Source organism: Lissotriton vulgaris, chromosome 1_1 (genome assembly GCF_964263255.1).
Source record: "Lissotriton vulgaris chromosome 1_1, aLisVul1.2, whole genome shotgun sequence".
Taxonomy (NCBI): domain Eukaryota; kingdom Metazoa; phylum Chordata; class Amphibia; order Caudata; family Salamandridae; genus Lissotriton; species Lissotriton vulgaris.
Genome location: NC_141685.1, coordinates 761,698,095 through 761,720,092, shown reverse-complemented (window position 1 = coordinate 761,720,092; position 21,998 = coordinate 761,698,095). Strand labels below are relative to the sequence as shown.

Sequence of the window (21,998 nt, the reverse complement as noted above, 5' to 3'; positions counted from 1 at the left end):
TCTTTTATCGTTTTACTTTAAGAACCGAATAGAGATATTACTACTTCTACTACTACTACTTGAGGCAGCCAATTTATTTAATCTTTTAACAACTCTAGTATCAAAAGTCAGCATCGCGGATTTATTGTTTGTGGTTTTATATAGTGTGAACTCTTCATAGTCATGCTTACAATAAGTACATAAGGAAAGAATCCTTATAAAGCATGTAATTTACAATTTCAGATTGCAATTTTGTACATTTTAAAACACCTTTCATACACCTCAGGTTACAGTTTATGGGCAATTTACATTACAACTATTCTGGCATCTAGGAGGTAATTCCACTCAAGGGGCATTCATACAAATACCTCTAAATTGTATTTCAAGTGCAGTAGCATGAACAACAAGGACTGCGGCATTAATGTCTTGATAGATAGGAGGAGGTCCTCGTCTTGCATAAAAGATCTTACCCAGGAACCAGATAGTGAGTGAACATTTGAATACTTCTCTATTGGCATAGCTCCTTCTCAATATCCACCTCTCCCCATCTAGCCACTCTCCATGGCCTGATGGCACCTGTACATCACTTGATGGCAAACTCACTCCCAGTGTCCAAGCTGTGCTTACTCCAGCACTGGTGACGACCCACCACTCCTACATGAAGAGTGGCTTATTGAACCTCAGAGTATCTTGTCATCATGAGCAAACTACCTACATAGGTAACGATAAATTGCATGTATTTGATGCAGTATGGGAGCCAATACCACCCCTCCCATGAAAACGCCTATTCTTGTTCATTTTTTTCTTAATGGGTACTTAGAAATGCTTCATGGCTAAACTATCCACACGATGGGCTAACTTGTGGGCCCGCAGAGAGAGTTCAATCTCTTCTTCATGGTCCTGCACATATACTTTGACACTGATCCAACAATGAGTACATCGCCCTTCCGTATCCCTCTAGGCCCTACTGTCCCCTACCCCTCTTCACCACCCCTGGAGCTTTTGAAAGGTTTTTTATATTCTTCAGAAGTGTGTATAACCTGTACATCTTTCCAATGTAGACACTATTTTTGAAGCCTTTATGCGATGTTTAGAGTAGTTTTCGCCTTGTGTTACGGTCATACCTTCTTTGTATTGAATTTCAATACATTCATAAACTTTGCAACAAAAAAAGGGATCTTACCTGTATCAGGGGGTTTCCAAAACTTGAGTTTAATTAAGTATCTCAGTAGCTTTCTTGGAGATGAAGAAGGTTCCATTCCTGATGCGAGTTGAGATGGCATTTCAAATTCTGAGGGCATGTCCTGAGAAAAATCTCGAAAGTGTAATTGATTTTCTGACGCATGGATTGTTGGTTAACAGTTTCTTTCTGCTTCTAAGCAACCTGTCTCCTCCTGAGACCAAGTTTGTTGTTTAAAAAATGTGGGATGTGGAGGTGGACCTCTTTGTAGTCAGGCTAGCTAATTTACATAAACATCTGACATCTAAAGGCATCCAGTTATGGCTTGGGAAGACAGGAGTGATTATATGCTTGGTTTTTGTTAGGTAGGAAGTTGGTTGCTGCATGTAGAGCATCTGTTAATGGGGTGAGACTTTTGAGAGGCCTGTGCCTATGGACAAAAGAAAAAGAGGGCGTGTCTTTTAATGAGCTTTTTTTAATGCTATTTAACTCCCCTAAGAAAACGTGCTCACTTCCACAGCAAAAAACAATTAACAGAATTACACTCAATTTGGGCCAGAACTTGAACTTTACTCAAATGTGTGCTCTTGTGTGGTATGGTGCAAGTCAGTTGAGTAACATTTGAGATATCCAAGTTACAAAAAAGCAATGAGTGGATTTTGAACTGTGAATATTAGAGCTGTTTGGACCATTAGTTCACAGATCACTCAGGCTTTGGCTCTACAAATCCCTTGAAGATAATATATTTGAAAAATAAAAAAATCCTGCTGGAAGAGGTATTTTTCTTTTCCTCTGTTCAGTGCTGGATTTGTAAATTCTCAGAGGATTTGAGGATCTGAGCAATATGATAGGCTGGTAGCAGCTGAACTTTTTATTGCAGGGTCCATTACAGGATGGCAGGCATAAGAAGATTAGGGGAGCATCTCCTCGCCCCAGGGAAGACCTGCGGAGCAGGAGAAGATCCGAGAGTGTGAGATACTGTCCACAAAAGTAAAGTAAATGCCCATATTTTTCTCATAAAATTCACAGTTCCAAATTTGGGTCTGCAAGTCTGCACATTTATGGGTAGATCCCCATAACAAAAAAACAAAAAAAAGTTCATTAAATTTACAAAAACAGTTAAACAAATAAAAGTCACCGTGCAAATAATCCTTGCTATGACTATACTCAGAACGTCCAATGGACCCGGTCAGTCTCAACTACTTTGGATATTTAGCTCTCTCTTCATCAAGCACCTCCCTTGTTCTGTCTCGCACCAAATTGCCCTATATGGTGCACACCGCTCTGTACAAATAATGAATCAATGAATATAGCCTTTCATCCACCTTGTTCTGACACACTCTGGTCATCTATGGAGGAATGTGGGGATATAGAATGCCTAATCATTCCTTGCTGACATGTTACTTGATAATAAAGTATTGATATTTTCATATGCAAATATGGAGTAACATCTATTTTTCGCAAAACGGCCCTATGCATGGGAACCTCCAACTTTTGAAATGGGCACGTGACCAATCTATGAAGCTCAGATGTGCTTAATATTGAGATCATTAGTATTAAAAAATATTTTGGATTCTCCCACGCCATAAAAAGGATAATGTTCCTATAGCGAAAACGTTTCACGCGCACAGACTTAGAGGCATTGCATGTACCACAAACAAATGTGTAGATCAGGGGCCGTATTATGTATGCGGCGCCCTCTTGAGGAAGCGCTGGCCCTGCATGTGCGCCAACGCTTTCAGTATTCCAGAAGTATTTCCAAAAAGCCCGGGGGGCGCGCAAAGCGGGCATTTTTACACCCAGGGCACGTCTATAATCCAGCCTCAGCAGGTGTCCCCGTTCTCTCGAAAGTCAGTTTTGAATTTATTTATGTTTAATAAATGGTATAGTGGGGAAAATTGATGTGATACTTTTCCTGAATTCAGAATTCTGTCTGGTTTTTAATGAAGTATCGGTCTCTCAGTCCCATACTTCTTTACTCAACAAGTGCCAAAAAATGGGAGAAAGGCCACCTGTTACAAAAGTGTCTGCCTGTTTTGGAGAGCTCAAAATATACCAATTATGCAAATGTAACATTTATATCAGGTCACCTCTGATTAAAGAAAATCGTACAGTTTTGTACTGGGGGAAAACGAATTATTTCAAGAACTTGACTTTAAAGATGTAATGCTTTGAAAGCAAACTGCAAATTCTAGGTATAACTTTGATCAAACGGTTATGATCAGTTAAATCTAGTATGTTTGGTACCAGCTGCCAAAAAAATAATGTTACGGTTTAATTATTTATGTATATACAAAACAATTTTATGAAAAATAGTTACCAAGGATTGAATGGTATGTAATTTAGAAATAGTTCTACCAGATCTGGCCCAAACATGTTTTTAACATGCCCCATAGGGACAGCTTGTCCAATGCCGTTATTCTCACCTTCCTCCATCCCGCTGACTTATTATTAGGCGGTACAGTTGTGTGGTAACAGGCCTTGACTGTATTTTACTTCTCACTGTAGTTACAAGTCTATGGAAACAGAGGAACGCGTGCCGCTCAGCAAGGAGAATGTGCAGAGTGCTTGGGGTCAGGCTTCGAACCGCTGCCTGAGACTATGGTGTGACCTTAAAGAGGTAGGACAACAATCTTTTTTTATAGCAACATTCTAACTTTAACGTTAACAGGATTTTTTCGTATGTGCATACTTAATTCACAATTCATTGACAGTAATATAGACCATTACCACATTGAACTTGCCGAACTAAATTGGCTATTTGTCCTTAAATTTAGATGTTCTACCAAACACCAGTGGTACAATTTTGATTGTTCACTTTTTCAATATCGGAATTAAAGCCCCTGATCTGCAGGGTACATGAAGGTCTCTACACAAGGCGTCACATAAGAAGCCATGTTCACAGCACTTTCCACAGTAATGAGCCAGGGGAGACGTATCAATTTAGTAAAACTATTAAAGGATCACGTTTCAGCAATAGCAAAAACTTTTTTCTCTGGAACAGGCGTTATTGCCCAACACAATGGTACTAATACTTGTATGTAGGAAGGATGTAGGTATTGGACTACTGCCTTCTCTCTGTGAGTCTCAGATAAAGCATCAGTCACAACATACCGTGTTTGTGGATCAATAGTGTGACCAGATGTATTTCTCTGTGTCAGGGAGAGACAAGCCTACTGTCTCCTTTCGTGTAAAGTTCTGCTGTTGTAAGAGACCCAGACCACTGCGCGGAAATCCCACATGCATGTCGAGCGTGAGTATGTGCAGTGTGTGTAGTAGTGGGATCCATGGTGGATGCACGCATGACACAAGAGCGAGGATGAGGATCGCCTCCTCAGAACGTGTAGTGTGCGGACTGCAGTTGTCGGTGAAGTTTCTTTTTTTTTTTTACATTGGAAAAAAAGACTTTAATTTCATGATGAAAGGACTGCAAAGAAAATTGTCCATCTACCACACAATAAAATCACTTTCGCTTAATACTCTTCACCTTCATCTTCTTCGCCCTCATAAGAGTCTAATCCCACCTCTTCCTAATCCTTCTCCAGGGCAGCCATGCCCTCCCGGGCCTCCGAGAACTCGCCTTCCTCCATCCCCTCACCCACATACCAGTGGACAAAGGCACGCTTCGCATACAACAGGTCAAACTTGTGATCCAAGCGAGCCCATGACTCAGCAATGGCTGTGGTTCGTACACTGAAGTGAAGGAGCATATAGAAAGGGCTACAACCTTTAGAAATTCAATTAGAAACGTTAGCAAAGGGCTGCTGAGTTCTTCCTGAGCACTGCCATTTGGTAGTTTGCAGTTTCTGGTGTTCTGAGTGAGGACTGTTCTAGGCAATGCCTGCCCTCTTGCTGTCTCTGATAGTTTGTTTAGGAAGTGAGGTCACAGCCAGTTCCATAGATCTCACACTGCATTGTGTCCATGATTTAGATACCCTTTGTTTGAAGCAGCCCCATTACTAGCTGCACTGAGAAACATCCATTTCCACAAAGCCTATGCCTGAGGAGCAGCATGAAAACGATATTTGAAAGAGAAGACCCAAATCGGTTCTGGTGCCTTAGACAGTGGAGCCACATTTTACTCTGGAAAATATGCATAAAAGTGGGATCCAAACCACCCCGCTTAGTAGGAGTCCCAGGTACTTGACAAAGAAAGAGACTGGTGTGGGGCCCAGGCTGGCGACTGCCAGTATCCCCGAGGTATGGGGACATTGCCTGAAGACTGCATTTCTGCTGGAGGAGCGGAGGGTTTGCCTGAAGTGCCTGGAAGCCTGCTTGCCTGCTGAGAACGGAAAGGAGCATGCCTGGCCCTGCAAAAAAATGCTGTCTGGGAGGAGGAGACCAGCATGTTTAAGATTTGTAGACCCCAGAGAAAGCACACCATTCAAAAGAGCGAAGCCTAGAGTGACCCATGCCATGAAGTGGTCCCTCTGTTTACTTTGTGAGCTACACTAAGATTGTTACAGAGCAAGTACCACTGTGATGCCTGGGAGTCTGCAGAGGGCTGTCAAGACTGGTGCTACAGCTGCTAGTGTGAGAGAGTGAAGCTGCATTACCACCAAAGTTGGAAGCCTCGGTCATCACAGATGGGTCAGGCTGGAAGCCGTAACTGCTGAATCTGAACCCCTGTCTGCCAACGACCTGGAAAGACAACAAAGGCAGGGGTTGCAGGGTGAAACTGCATCCAGATTCTCATCCTGCCAGTGCTTAATTTAAGCCGGTGGATTCTGGTGCTTGGCACCAGCATGTCATTTTCAACACAGTGACAGTCTGCCACAAGATGGGGCTGTCTGGAAAATTTAGAGAGGACCACAACAGGCACCAGCATGTAATTGTCAACACAGTGACAGTCTACCACAATGTGGGGTTGTCTGGCCAATTTAGAGATGACCACAACAACATTTCATTATTAATTCAATATACATTAAAAACTACTATTACCTGCCACCCAAGCCATTCTTATAGCTTTGGGGGCTTGAAATAGTCCGAACTGATCCACTTGTAGGAGTTTGATGGTTAGTATTTGTGTTGTTACTTTCATTGGCAACATAGCAGGGGCAATGTATGGTTCAAGTGGAAGTGGCCTCCTGACGAAAACCCTGGCATATATATTTTTTTTACAAATTAAACACTGCATCCTGAGAATACTGTCCAGGGGCTGTGGTGGAATTGCACACCCTTAAGAGTCATAATTGTGAAGGATGGAGCACAAAGCATTTCTGCTGCACGGTTACAGCCACATCGATACCAGTAATTTAAAGAAGGGCTTAGCCTGCACCTGGTATAGGAAAGTATCAAGCACAGACGAGCCTGCCTTTCCAAGAGGAGTAAAAGACATCGAACTAGTTGCATTTGACCTGTGAAAGAATTTGACACTATCTGAAGCTCTGCCTGATCGATGCCTAAGCTATAATCTATAGTGGACTTAGGCAGTGGTGAGGTGCAGTGTTAAATTCAACTTACATTCAACCCTGTATTATGTTCTTATGAAAATATGTAGAATCGAGTTCTGCAGTGAGATTAAAAGCCCTTTCTTTTTACATAGATGATAAACACTGGGCTAAATATCACATTATTGTGTTCCCCCCACCCCCATACTATGTCCGTAAGTAGTTTTGGACTGCTTGCCCACAGTGTGCGGAGTGTTAGGTATGGGAAGGGTTGACCTTGGCCCAGTTTCCAGAGAAACAGGAGGGTGGACTCCAGGGCAAACAACCTCGTGTCCCATAGTTGAGGCTCAGTAGTTCCTGTCTGCCATGCGGCTCCAACAGCAGAGCATAACAGTGCCAGTTCCTTTTGGATCTGCCTCATTCATAGACCGCACAATGGAATGATTCGTATACAGGATGACATGAGGCCTAGCAGTGAATTTTGTAATGTAAGTGAGCTTGTGTATTGCTGAAGTTTATAGTGCTTGTCAGAGTTTTGTGAATGTTGGACATTTGCCCTTTCTGGGGTGTCACCCCAGATTTATTTGCCTTTTTTGTGGAACTCTATTTTTGCTCGCTAGCCTAGGATTTATTAAAGGAACAAGTGCAAAGCATTTAGAAGTACCAACACAATTGAATAAGAAAGAAAAGATACACAAAAGAAATCTGAAACCAATTTATAAAAAATATCTTAATTTTACAAAGTTTTACACACCAAAATAACCAACATCTACCCTAGTGTTCTGGAGATATAGATGTTTAAACAAATTGTAAATCACTGCTTTTCACTCAAATTGTAAACAAGCATTGGCAACTACCACCATTAGTGCTACTTTGGAAAATGTTGAAAACTTTCAAAAGAGTTGCGTTCAGGGGCTCCTACCCACATTGAGTGACTAACTAACAGGCAGCAAGTCACGTGGGCTAGTAAGGTTTAACAGGACAGTTACATTGCAGCCAAAGCAGTCTCCAGTTCAGTTCCAGGCTGTATGGGCCAGCTCTAAAAGACTTCAATGGAGTGGTCCTGATTCAAGGGATACAGGATGCTGATCCAGTCGACGGGGGGTTGTCCTGGTGTCACCCCTGGTTCAAAAACATGTTGGGGCAACTTTGGCCACAGAGGACAATGTCCCTCAAAGTACAGTCAAAAAACAGTTCTCATTGGCCTACTGATTTCCAGTTGCAGCGAAACTAGTGGTTCACTTTAACTGTAGTTAGAGTCAGTCTCGGGGGACCAAACTGCACTTCGATGACTCTCCCAGGTCTAGCAGACTTGGATGCAACTTTTGAGCATCAAGGTTTGGTCTCCCGAGCTGCGCTTTGGCGAATAGCGAACAACCAGTTGTGGCTACTATTTTTGCTAAGGAGGCTTCTTCAGCTTTGTGGCTCTGGTGCTGGACCAGGAAGTTAGCCAACTGACTCTCATAGTTCAACTCTTCTGTCTGGGGCTTGGGGTGACTATTCCTTGAGCCAGGAATTGAGAGGTACAGTCCTTTGTTTGCTAGCCCAGAAGCAGCAGGTGCAGTCCAGTTTTTGATGTAGCCCTTCTTCAGTCCTCTCTCCAGTGCAGACATGATCGGAGGTCTGGGTACCACTTTAGTGCTCACAGCTTGTCCTTGGATGGATAGATAGATAGATAGATAGATAGATAGACAGATAGCTTGGTAGCCAACTCTAGAGGTGTGGCTACCTGGGGGGGCTATAGAACAGCAGGAAAAACAGTTTGCCAACTGTTTTTATCCCTCTGTCCCCGATGCCAAGCAGTCTACCACAACAAAACAGCAGCAAATCTCATGTGTGTCTACCATTTGGCCTTCAAAGGGAGCTTCCCCTTTGTAGTTTGCCTTTTGGGCTCACACCTTGAGTGGCTTCAAGCCAGGGAGAGACACCTTTTCCAACAGCAGGCCTCTATTGTTTCCTTTCCTGGGAGTCGGTCCCAGGAGGGCAGAAGGCTGTCTTGTGGCCAGCAGGCGCGCAACACTCATTGGACTCACCGGGCTTCAGCCTTCGGCCCCCCCCCCCCCCCGTCGTGTGTGGCAGCCCGGGATGAGACAGATCCCGGGCACACACAGAGCCGCTCCCGAACGTTTCACAGGTCTTTAGAAGACCATTTGAATGTTAATTAGGCCTTGCATTTGTTTCACCCCCTTCTGAGAGCCCCTGCAGCTCCACTCTTCTTACTGATTGAAGGTTCAGCCCCCCCCGAAATTTTTTCTTAACCCCCCCCCCGAAATTCAGCTCTAGTTGCGCCTCTGGTGGCCAGCATCTGAGAATGGCCACTGAAAAACTTGGGCAACAGAGTGGCAACTTTTGAACGTTGCCTTTTACTAAAAAAAATTCATTAAATTTGACTAAGGCATGAAGTTGGGTTTAATGTAATGATGCTTTTGATATCTTGACGTACCAAGTTTGGTAGTCCCATTTAGGAGTTGTCAGCATGTAACGTGTACTTGCAATGGAGGTCCTAGTGATTCCACAGTAAAAATGACAATTTGGGGTCTTTACTGTAAAGACAGATAAAATTACATGCCCTACTTTTTAATATCAAGCACCCTGCCTGTAGGGCTTGACAGGTTTGCCTTAGGGGTAACTTATATATGTCAAAAAGGGTTGTCTGGACCTGGTAATTAGTTGAAATGGCAAAGTTGATTTAGCAGTTTTAGTTTGCTCTACCAGTCTGCAGTGGTGGGCTAGGAGACATGCTTTACTTTGTCCCTCCCACAGTGGCATGATAAGGGCCGCAGCCATGAGGGACAATTTAACTTCCAGGCCCTGTGTACCCCTGGTACCATATACTGGCAACTTATTTGTAAGTTAACTTATGCCTATTGTGTATGAGCCAATCAAATATACACTTTATGGGTGAGAGCATTGCCACCGAGATCTGGTTAGCAGGCCTCACTGAACTTTCACAGTCAAAGGCATCAGCCCAAAACATTTGAGAGTGATCATACAAAACAACGTATTTCAGTACATTTCACATGTCCCTACCGTGAAAGTACCTTAAAGCTATTTTCACTGTGGCAAGACTAGCTCCTTCCATAGGAAAGCACACTGGATAACATTATTACACCTTTTAATTTAATGATAATTTCAGTTTAGGTAACATCTAGAAAAAGAATTCAAGGACTCTTTTTAATAGTGAAAGAAATACAATGTAATGGTGAAGTTGAATGTTGTCTAACTATTAAAGAAAAGGTGCAATAGAAATGTTACATGTTCTCTGCCTAAAGTCTCTAAGCCCTTTCTGTGACTTCTGACTGTTAACTGGCTAAGGATGGCTTCCCAACTGGGAGATGTGAAATTCTCCCAGAATATAGGCCTTGGGTGTGCGAAGATATTGTCCTCATGATGGCCTGTGGACTGTCCCCAGCCCATTGGTGCACTTCAAAGAGGCCTCTCCTGTCACAGGCAAATGTTAGCTACCAACCAGACCCGCACCCTTATTTTATCCCATCAGCCTGACTAGACCCATCACAGTCAGCCTTTTGTTGACTTCTGAGTGTCCTATCCTGCTGGACTGTCAAGAACCGCTTGACAGGTCAGCTTGGGTTTTATATATGAGAAAAAAGCAATTGATGGACAGAATGCTGAACAATGTCAAACATTCACCCCCAGTACAGAGATCTGGGCCGAAATCCATAGTATTTTTGCTCAACACGCCATTCCAGTTTGGACCCAGCCATATGGAAATCAGTCTTGACCCTGTGCCCCATGGGAACAGTTCAGCTCAAACTGACAGACTAGGTCCTACCTGGACTAGAAACAAGCATCCTGGGACCAGTTTCTGGGTATCACCCCTCATCAGTCAGGGAATCCTAAATCCAGTGGGCTGGTGAACACAGGACTCAAGTCTGGGCATACCCTTTCCACTTAGTGCAACAAATGCAAAAAAGAACAACTGATGGAGGGAACGCTGAACAATGTCAAACAATCATCCCCAATACAAAGATCTGGACCTATAGTAATCGTTTTTTTCTCACCACGCCATTCCAGTTTGGACCCAGCTGTATGCAAATAAGTCTTGACCCTGCTTTCCATGGAAACAGTCCAGCCCGAACAGCCAGGCGAGGTCCTCCCTGGACTGGAAACAAGCATTCCTCGGACCAGTTTCCAGGTATAACCCCTCATCAGTCAGAATACCCTGAATCTAGGGGTCTGGTGAGCCTGGGACCCAAGTCTGGGAATACCCTTCCCACTTAGGTCGTTAAATGTTAAAAAGAACATTTGATGGACGGAATGCTGAACAATGTGAAACATTCACCCCCAGTACAGAGATCCGGGGGTCCATATCCATTGTTTTGTGCTGACCATGCCATTCCAGTTCAGACTCCGCAGTATACAAATCAGTCTTGATCCTGCTCCCCATGTGAACAGTCCAACCCAAATTGCCATGCCAGGCCCTCCAGGGACAGGAAAGAAGCATCCTAGGCCCGGTTTAGGTGTTTCACCCCTCATCAGCCAGGATAGTCCAGTTGCATGGTGAGCATTGGACCCACGTCTGGTCATACCCTTCCCACTTAGGGCGAAAAATGCAAAGAGAACAATAGATGGACGGAACGCTGAACAATGTCAAACATTCAGCCCCAGTACACAGATCTGGGACTAAATTCCTCATTTCTTTGCTCTCCACGTCTTTCCAGTTTGGACTCTGCCATATGCAAATCAGTCATGGCCCTGCTCCCTACTGGGGATGAGAGTTTGACACTGTTCAGCATTCCATCCATTAATTGTTCTTTTTGCATTTGTTACCCCCAAGTAGGACGGGAATGCCCAGACGTGGGTCCTGTGCTTGGCATGCCACTGGATTCTCCATTATGTGATGTAAGGCATTAAGGAAGCTTACAAGCACCTGTATAATATTGGAATTCCAACGTTTCTGTCTGCGATCATAGGGCCACTCATAACCTCAATGAAAGTTGTCATGCTCCTGCTGCCCCTCAAAAGTTCCTTTAAGTCTCCTTCACAGGGGAATTGTCCCTAATCATCCACAGTACTTTTAAAGTCTGAAATCCATTGCACATTCATTTGAGTTGAACTGTAGGCTGCATTTAGGTACCACTGGTCACTAATGTCCACTTCTAGTTCGAAATCCAGAATATGCTCTGGGTGTTGGATGGATATCTTTAATGATGGTGAATAAATCAGTGAGAAAGTATTGGAACCTCAGTCACGGTCTTTAACAACACCATTGATGGTGTCATCAAAGACTAGGGTCACTTCTTGTCGACAGGCTATATGGCCAGTTGTACCATGAACAGGATGAACATACTTCATCCACCCAAACAAAGAACGATGAATTCAAACTGGAGCATTCTTAACAGAGTTTAGAGGGTGGACCATAATGTTAGTTCATTGATGAACCTCCGTGGCACCTGTTTGACTTGATCGAAACAGATGTATTTTGACGTAACTGAAAACAATGATCTAAGTGTTACGGTAAAACCTTAAATAAACAGCTGCTTTCTAGATTTGTTCTGTGCTGTTTAGAGACACCCTTTACTAGTGGTATGAGTATTACCAATAAGAGGTTGAATAGTGCTACCAGTAATAGTTTATGTGATACAACTAATGTGGCAGATGTATCTTTTGTTTTGTGACCAGTTGTCCCCAATCACACTGCAAATCTGCCTCTTCAAAAGTATGTTGTCTGTGGTAGGTCCCAAGCCCTGCGCCCAGAGGTCTGGGTAAACAGAAGGTCGCTATGGTGTCACAAAGCACCCCAGACGAAAAGCATTCAGATGAGGTGGTGGCCCTGTTCAGATACGAAGCAACGGAGCCGGAGGATCTGGAGCTTCAAGAGGGGGATGTCGTACATGTATTGACCAAAGGTAAGAGCTGAACTTGGACACAATAAATGATCGGAGAGAGTGAATTGGAAATGGAGTACTTTCTCTGAGAGTGAGTGAGTGTGTGTCTGTCTGTCTCTACTTTCATTTCAGTCAACCTGAATCCCATTGCTTACTGACATTGTAGTGGCCTTCTGAAGCCAAGTACGCTCCTTTACAAAGTAAAATGCAGATCACTGTGAAGTCGAATTATTTGTTATCTGAGAGAGATGCTGTGATTCTCCAGGAATGCAGAGGAGAGACTGTTAGTGAAAAATTATACCCTGTGATAAGGCAAAGCCACCGGAGGTGTCTTTTGAGAGCTAAACACGGATCTCCCACAGCTCCAGGTAGAATCCCTTCTATAGGGTAGGATGTTAAGATGATATATTTCACAAAAATGATGAGCCCAATCATGCAAATCCTGGTAGTATATGCACTTTATCATATAGGGCAGAGGAAATTAAGACATGTAGGAGTTAATTGGCATTCCTTCAAAAGCGCGCTGCTTAAATAGATTGCACTTAGGATGAGATCTTTGATGGTCGGGTCAGCAACCAAAGGCATAAGATGAAACGCATTTACACATTTACACTGGATTTGTAATGATGTTGGGATTAGTCCTCTGGTCAGATCACATCAAGGAATTCCATGTTCTTAGAAACACACCAGAAACCTAGTGTCCCATCCATCTATCAAGGCAGAAATACACATGCACCAATGTAGACAATCCCGTCCAGAAGTGTGTGGAAATGTCTGGAAAACCGCTAAAGCTGCCTCTTCCGCGTTCTACAATCTTGTGCACTACTCGGGAGGACCAATGGGATCAGTTGGGAACATATTCACACCTTCTAAGCAGTGCTTTAAATAGAAAAATAGAAGTGCAGGTACTCTGTAACAGAGTACCACCTTGCTTCTGAGAAGTGCTGGTACTCTCCAATTAAACGTATTACATTTCTCTCGAGAAGTAGCGGTACTCTCCCTCTCAAAATAAAAAAGTGCCGGTACTCAGTACCAGACAGTACGTGCCCATTTAAAGCACTGCTTCTAAGAATGGGAATGTAAATGTAAATGTAAATGTATTGGCATTTATATAGCGCACTACTTACCCGTAGGGTCCCAAGGCGCTTCGACCGCTGCGAAACCCTTCCTGGCTTCCCTGAGAGATGGTCCCTTAATGGGTATCTCCAGGGTGAGACCAGGCATCCCCGGCGGTCTGGTGGGGCCGTTAGTGAAGATGAGGCAAGCTAATGCCCAGAGTTGCCGAGTGTGATCGCTGATCAGAGTGGGCACCGAGGCAAGAGAATTATCGAGTCCGCTGACCCTGGTCCAGAAACCTGCCGCGCCGGGAATCGAACCCTGGTCCCGGGCCGTCCTCTGCTCTCGGGTCTGCCGCCTCTAACCAGTGAGCCACACTACTGCAGCACATGAGCCAATGTTTCAATACATTGTCCCCTAAAATAAAGAGCTACTCAAAGCAACATATTTATTTTTATTTATTTATTGTATAAATACAAACAAACCTAAGAACCGTCTTCCCCAGGTGGACTAAACTGTACTCGTGCTTCATTGTGGTTTCTTACGGAATTGTAGGTTTTCGTGGCTTCTTACGATCCTAAACCAAATTTGGTTTGCATATGGTCTACCGGACCTCAGCATTTTGGAAAATATTGTAAGTGAGAGAAAACAGAGGCAAGAGATGGTACGGGTCTCAAAAGTTTAGTGACTGCGAAGGCAGATCTTAGGAAGAGTTAGAAGTGGCATGAGTGGTAAAGCATGGTGTGTAGAAAAGTTAAGGAAAGAGTTGAATTAAATCAAAATACATGATAGTGCGATCTGGAACAGTAGCAAGAAACGAGTATTTAAAGTCTACTCCATTATAGTTGTAGTACAGATTCAGAAAGGCAACCATACAAGACTGGGTGGATCAAGAGAAGGAGATAAAGCACTGAGAACTATGTGCATAAAGGTGTAAAGGAAAGTAAATAAGCATTGGCAAAGCCCTTTTTATAAAAGTGAATTAGCACTGGATGCATCATATTCTTTATTTTTTTAGTTGTGCTGCACAGCAGTCATGCTGCTATACAGCATGCCTGCAAGAATTTGACAAAGTCGGCAATGTCCATGCTGTGCAGCATAAAAGAAAAGGCAATGGCAGAGTAAATGTCTCAAAGCCAGACCTATAAGCTTTGCCTATGCTTGCTAGGTCTCAGTACAACATCCCTGGTATTTTGAGCACATCAGTCAATCTCCCCATGCATGAAAAAGAAATATGATATTTGGCAAAAAATCCCATCACATAATGAAGGCAACTACACACTTAGTGAAAATACATTTGGAAACAGATAACATCTTTTGCCAAAATAACAGCAGATAACATCTGCTGTCACAATAAACATCTTTTTCAAAGGAGAATAAGGCTTTTTTGAAGTGTGCATTGCACAGTAAAACACTTACAAATGGCAAGAGGTTCAACAAGGACAACAAGGAAAAAATAAGATTACTACTGTAATCACAGCGCCATCAGTGGAAACACACCAATCAAGCTGAAGCAATCAGTACTTGCTCCAGTCGAACATAGAGGAAGTGAAGCCAACACACAATGGCAAATTAGAAGACATCAAAGAAGAGACAACAAAGCTAACAAATGTTAAGCAATGGGCAGGCTGCAAGTCCTGTGTTGCACACAATATCTTTCACCAGCGAGATCGCACACATTGCATGCGATGTCGCAGGCGAGACACAAAAATGAGGTGGGAGACGAGAGAGATAGTGTAGCTATTGGCCATACCTGTTGTAGAGAAGAAATGAGTTAATATCAGTTTTCAAATGAATGCCATGGTTAAGTTTGTTAGTTTGTAAACTGTGAAATAAGATATTTTATCTTTGATCAGTAAAATTTTATGTAAAGTGAATAGATTGTAGAATTGTAAAACGAAATGTTGCAAGGTATGCTTTCTCCATGTTTATTTCATCATCATATAAGTACCAAGAAAAAGAGTTTCAATAAAAGTTTGCTAGTTCGTGCAGTCATCTCCTCATTGAGAAGTTAAGACAACAACAAGAGAAAAGAAGTAAATAGAGAGCGGGCAAAAACCAAACCATTACAGTGAATCCGAGTCAAAGAGTAAAGATGACAGTGGCCTTTCTTCTCTTCCACATTTCTCTCCCCCACCCCATTACAAGTCTGCCTCAGAGCCTAGAGATGCTTTTTTGCTGCACTTGAACTGACTTTTTAAATATGTTTGAGTCAGGTCCTGCTTCTCGTAAACAAATAATCTCTAGATTACAGTTGATTAGAATGCAAGAGAGTAACACATTAAAGCAAAAGATAGATCAGCACTTTAAAAACCCACTTAGCCCATAAGTGGGCATGTTAGACCTCCATGTCTCATACAGAGTAGGTATTTGCGAAGCCCTGAAGAATAAGCTACTCAACTTTGACCCAGGAGCCAGAGTGGATGCAGAAACGTTTTTGCAGCAATGCTACTGCACGTTGCACCCTGACAGACGTGAAGGACAGGCACTCCATGTGTAACACATTGATAGCAATCTTATCCCTGGTGCAATGGGCTCTCGGACCTTCCAGTGGCTGCTTCTCCTCCAGTGCATTGCAGATATTGGAGGATTTTGCATCTCAAGAGATTTCTTTTCAGCACAGCCTTCCTTCCTTTACTTTGCCCCAGAGAACTGCTCAAAAAGCTGATCATTCACAATAAGTTCTTTGATGTGATAAATATCAAAGCTTAACGCTTTTTGAGGTCTAATGATGATTCGTCTCCTCTTTCAAAGGGTGAGATGTGGCAGCATGATAAACTGCCCAGTGTGGAAAGGAGTCGCAACGTTTTCTGGGAAAAGGGTGGTGTAGGGCAGTTATACCAACATTGCCTGAAGCTTACTCATGCAATGAGCTGGAGGAATAGAAATAAGAAAAATAGTCTTTAAAGTCAAGAGATGCAATGAAATGCCATGCATGAGCTCGAAACGTGTGCAGATAAGAAATGTTAAGACCAAATTAAGGTCCAACTTTGGCATCACAAAAGGGTTGGTAGGAAACGTGTATAAACCTCATAAAAAAAGGTGATTTGAACTAGAAAAAGTGATCCAGCAAATGGAAAAAGGCTGAAAGGGGAGACAAATAACCTTTAAAATTGCCTACTGCAAGGTCTTGGTGAGCCAAATACAAAAAGAACATCTGACAGCTTGGCTTGTAAGGGTTAAATATTGCGGCTATCATGGCAGGCTACAAATCTGTCAAAGCACCCAAAGAGCACCCGGCTGAGAGGATGACATCCATCACTTCAGATGGCTGTTCAAACATAAGACCCTATCCTGCTGCTGCAATGGAAGACCCTTTCAAACTGAAAGCCTGATCAGAGGACAAATATTCATGTCCATAGATTCCGGGTACCACACCTGCTTGACCCAATCTAGAGAGACTAGGATGACTTGAACCTGATCATGTCTGATCTTTTTCCTAACTCAGGAAGGGGAGGCTGTGGTTGGAAGACATTCAGGAAGTCCATGTTCCATTCCAGCTGGACTGCATCTCCTAGTGAGCGTTCTTGCGGAAACTCCCCCGCACAAAACCTTTGATACTGTTCACTCTTGACCGTGGCGAAAAGGTCTAGCCAGTATTCACCCCACTGTTATAAGATGCCCTGTACCACTTCAGGATGTAGATGCTATTCATGATGTGCCAGATGCCACCTGCTTGTCTGCTCGGGTATTCAAGGATCTGGCTTCATAGTTCACAATTAGGGAAATGCCCCGACACATTAACCAAATCCAAAGATGCAGGACCTCCTCGTAGAGGATCCCATTCCTCCATGCTTGTTGCAATACCACATGCAAGTGGTGTTGTTCATGAGAACCTGCACAAACCTCACTTTGATGGATGGCAGGAAGGCCTTCAGAACCAAATGAATGGGCTGCAACCCCTACAGACTGATATGGAGCCAGGACTCTGTTGTAGACCAGAGTCCTCTGATCTCCACCAGTTGCGGCTCTTCCACTAAGGCAGAGGAGCGTCCCCCCCAATGCTCACGGAGCAGTGTAAAATAAAAAAGAAAAGGATAATTCCTGGAGTTATCATTTTATTTTAAGTATTGTCAGGTTAGAGTGGGGCAGGGGTTGCCTCCCCTGACGTTGGGGAGGAGGAGTGGTTGCTGCACTCTAAAGTGTGCATCACGCTTTGGCCAGCAGTCTTGGCCTGGCCAAACTGCCATGCACACTTTGCATGTTCTCCAACCAGGCTGCATTACAGCCTGGGTAGGATACGTGCCCAGGCTCCCTATCCCCCTCTTAGCGCTAAACCATGGCGCTCAGACCAATCACAACGCTGCATTGCAGCATTATGATTGGCCCAGGAGAGCCTGGGTGCTTCCTGGGAGACGCTTGGGGGGCACAGGGCTTGGGGGACACAGGACGTGGGAGAGACGGAGGAAAGATGAGATGATCAGGTAAGTTAATTTTTTCCCTCCCCGTGCCCCCACACCTCTCCCCTGTCCCGCCAACCCCGTACCGTACCAGCCGCAACTGATCTCCACCTCCCTCAAATGACATCCCCAACCAAGTAGTGAGACGCCTGTCACTGCCATCAGCTCTGGGGGAGAGTGGGGGGGGGGTGAAGAGGGCATAGGGGTCTGCTGCTGAACCAAATGCATTTGAACTGCTACAACTGCAGATCTTGAGCCACCTCTGCTGGATTTCTGATGCCGTCCCATGGATTTCCTCGGTGCGAAGTCCACTGGAACTTCAGATTATTTTGCATGGCCTGCATGTGCTAACTGTTGTAGTGGACCAGAAAGGTGCAGGAGGCTAAGAATCCAAGAAGCCTCAGAGCTGCTCTCACTGAGATCCTGGACTGAGGCTGAAACATTGGGCTCATAGTCTGAATGTCCTGGCTCGTTGCAGCAGAGAGAAGGCCTTGAACTGCACTGTATCCAGCCTAGCTCCAATGGATGGCAACCTCTGTTAAGGAGTCAGGTATTGCTTCAGCTTGTTGATTGTGAACCCCAATGATGTCAAGATGTTTGCCATCATCTGGAGGCGGTCTTCAACTGCCAGGCATCAAGGCAGGTCAAAACTGGTATCCTCAATCTCTAAAGGTGTGCTTTGACCACTACCATTATGTTCATGAGCCCCAAAGCATGTGGGAAGGCCAGAGGGGAGCACTGCAAACTGGAAATGCCACTGGACGATCATGAACCATACGTAACTATGTGTCTGCAGTTCAGTTATATTTGAAAATACACATCTTACAAATGCAAATACATCATCCAGTCCTCCAAGAGCAACTAAGATCTAGGAGAATGTAGTGTGATCATTTTGAATTTGTCCTTCCACAAGAAGGCATTTATAGTTCACAGGACCAGCACAGGCCAAAGGCCGCTGTATTTTTTTGGCACAATAAAATTGTGAGTGTAACAACCCTCTCCTCTTTCAGAGTATGGAACCCTCTTAATAGCACCTTTGAAAATCAACACTCGTACCCTCCAGTAACAGAATGGAGTGGTCCTCCTCTGAATGCCTTTCAGATGGGGGGGGGAGGGGGGTTACATTTGGGAGATTGAAAAGAGAGTGTTGGGCACAGCCATTCACAAGTTGGACGACCCATTCGTCGCGTGGGATGGATCATCACCTTGAGAGGAAAAACTGAATTGCGACTCAGGTGGTATGACAACTGGTTGTCCTTTAGTAACTTTATAGTGTGACATTGGTCAAAATCAGGCTAAAGTTAGTTTGGGGTTCAGACATTGGAATCCGCTCCGGTTCCTCTTCTGACACCAGGCCAAGCATTGAGGAAGAACAGCCCGACTCAGGTCCTGGAGCTGGAGTAGATGTATGTTAGAGTCTGTACAGGTTGAATAAATCCTTAGGGGTCAGATGGTGCCATGGAAGAACCCGCTGGCAGGAACCTGACTGGAGACCCTTGGGGTTCCTTGCGACCCGAAGACATTTATGCCATGGGGAGCTGGAAGTGTGGCAAACATCTGCTGTAAGGCATCTTTCAAGGCCTTGATCTGCTGTGGCATCGTTGGCCCATGAAACTATGAGTGCATCAGGATTAATTGGGGAATCTGTAGCTGGGGCCATCGAAAGGCTGCACTTCAGTGCTTTGCCAACGATATATGATCAGAAAGAAAGATGGGGGCAGTAACAGAGCAATTGAGAATTGTTCACTTTGGCTCCACTGATTTTTTCCTAATGAAATGTCCTTGATGACACTAGGAGCTGCAGCAACCCATGATTAAGTTACAAGGGCCTTTTGGAAACATATCCAGAACATCCATGTGTCAACCACACTGTGGCCTGTGAGAAGCAGGTGGATGGGGGAAAATACCTGTACCCCAGGCACAATAGTTGTGTTAGGTCAGATCATTGGAATATTCTAAATATTTATGATTTAGAAATCTTCATCTTTTTTTAACCAGGGCAGTTTCGCAGTTTCCATGGATCATCCCATTTTTGTGTGGATGTTTGTCTTCCTGGTGCCAGTTTGCTCATCATTTGGATCAATGACTTCCAAAATCTGACAGATGAAGACCTTATGCAATCTTCATTAAGGACACAGACCAGAAAACACAAGATTTTTATAGTAAGTTGGGAACTTGCTTCTCAACATTATTTCTGAAATGCTGAACAGACCATCCACAATTTAAGTGTTAAGAGGGCCCTCATATTATTTGGGCCATGTAAAGTCATTGCTTGTTTCCTTTGCTGGCCATAACAAACCAAGTCCTCTGCACCTTGCTGGATTCAATTGTGAATATCTGAGATCTATTCAATCCAGGAGTTTCATCTGTCACCCTGAACCATTCTACTCTGTTCGGGCCAAGCCCTTGTTTGTGGCATTTTAGAGACGTATCATTGATGGCACATCTGCAAAGATACCCCTAACTACAGGGGTGAGGGAATCATATCGCCCGACGCCCGAACCAAGTAGATTGTTATAATGGGCAAGAAGATTTATGGTCTAATTAGTCCGTTGGGCAAGTAGACATTAAATAACTATAAAAATACGAGATGAGACACTCTGGAGTTCAAAGGCTTTGAGAGGCTGTAAACCCGTGACTGGGCTCTAGCCAGTGAATGGCTGGGGGAGTCTTGAGCCAAAAGTCAGTGTTCTGCGTGAAAAGTGTGGGTTCCATACTGGTGCTGCCCACATGCTTAACACAGCTGCTGAAAATCCAAGGGTGGGCCAAGAGGTACGAAACGTTTTTTCCGGTGCCTCTCTGCCGCCGAGTAACCTGATCCCCTGTTCAGTGCTATCCGTCCAAGGCAGGCCACTCTACTCGTCTTTGGTGCACTGTGGTGCACTTCCTGGAATCGGGAGCGGCAGGTTGCTGTCTCAGACACACTGTTTGCCCCTCCCCCCCCCCCCCCTATCCCCCCCCTCCCCCACACTGGTGTAAGATTGGCCCCCACGGTGCGGGGGAGTGTCTCTGGCAATTGTGCACGGGCAGTATGTCTTTTAATTACTTTTCACGCTGCCACCGGATCCCTCGGCAGGTGAGTCAGTTGGTTTAAGCAGCGGTCACAGCCTTAAGAACATGGTGTGAACTGTGATGCTGCATGTTATGGGCTGGGTTCGGGGAGCGAGGGGCAGGGTGAAATGAATGGCATTGTAACATAATTTACAATACAGTCGGAAGGAGCCTCTCCAATGATGCCGGCTGATCAATGAGGCGCCTGTTGCAGTGTAACAATGGAATCAGTGCAGCGTTGATCATGAGTGAAACACGGTGAAAGGAAGTTCGTCATAGAGAGATATTGACCTTAACTGTGTCTCTGCTTTTATGGACGAGGTCGCATTCGGGCCAAGGAGAAAACGATCATACTTTAAACACCTGGCAGGATTTCAGAAAATTCCACCTTGCAAGAATATGCGTGCGCTGTAAATAGATTTCTTTTCTAATTGCATCTTTTTTCCTGGAGTTCTACTAATAACGTTACGTTTGAATAAAAGAACGGTCACATAATGCAGCAGACAGAAAGTATCTTTGTGATCCAGGCAATGCTGTGTGTGCAGCATATTGCACACTGTTCACTCTTGGCATTGAAACGTCGCAACCCAAACGAGGCCTCCTTTACCAATACCCTCCCCCACAGTCTTGCCTTTTCCTTATTCCTTATTCCAATCCCCCCACCTCTTCGCTCCACGTCTTCTCACTTCATCAGTGCCCACACTTTACTTCCCAATCTTGCCTAATGTCCGTGTCAATTTTAAAGGATTTAATCATGTCAGAAACGGGTTATTGTCCACGTTTTGGGCTCGTTACTGTTATCGTGTACCTTTTTTATTTGGTTGCATTTTTAGTCTCCTATACCTATTCTAAACAGCCCCCACCGTGCACAGTGCTCTGGTGGTTTGTGCTAAGTAATCAGAGCCACTGTAATAAAGCGACACGAAAGGTCTAATTATGTGGCAAAAACAAGTCCATACCAGATCCATGGAAAAGTGACTCTTCCACCTGTGTGAATTTTTGTCTTAAGTCGAAATAACGGTTTGTTTTTCTATCTCTACATAATTTGCCACTGGATGTGTTTCCTGTGTGCCCGTCTTTGAGCCTTCTTTAT

At 44.2% G+C, this 21,998-nt stretch overlaps 1 protein-coding gene across 1 annotated transcript in view; it reads left to right on the top strand.

Moving 5' to 3' along the window:
- NCF2 (neutrophil cytosolic factor 2) overlaps positions 1-21,998 on the top strand; it is a 127,093-nt gene that overhangs the window by 97,137 nt on the left and 7,958 nt on the right. The window contains exons 13-14 of the mRNA XM_086955744.1: positions 3,668-3,779; positions 12,248-12,419. Of these exons, the coding sequence (XP_086811870.1) occupies positions 3,668-3,779; positions 12,248-12,419 (284 nt within the window). The remainder of the gene's footprint in view (positions 1-3,667; positions 3,780-12,247; positions 12,420-21,998) is intronic.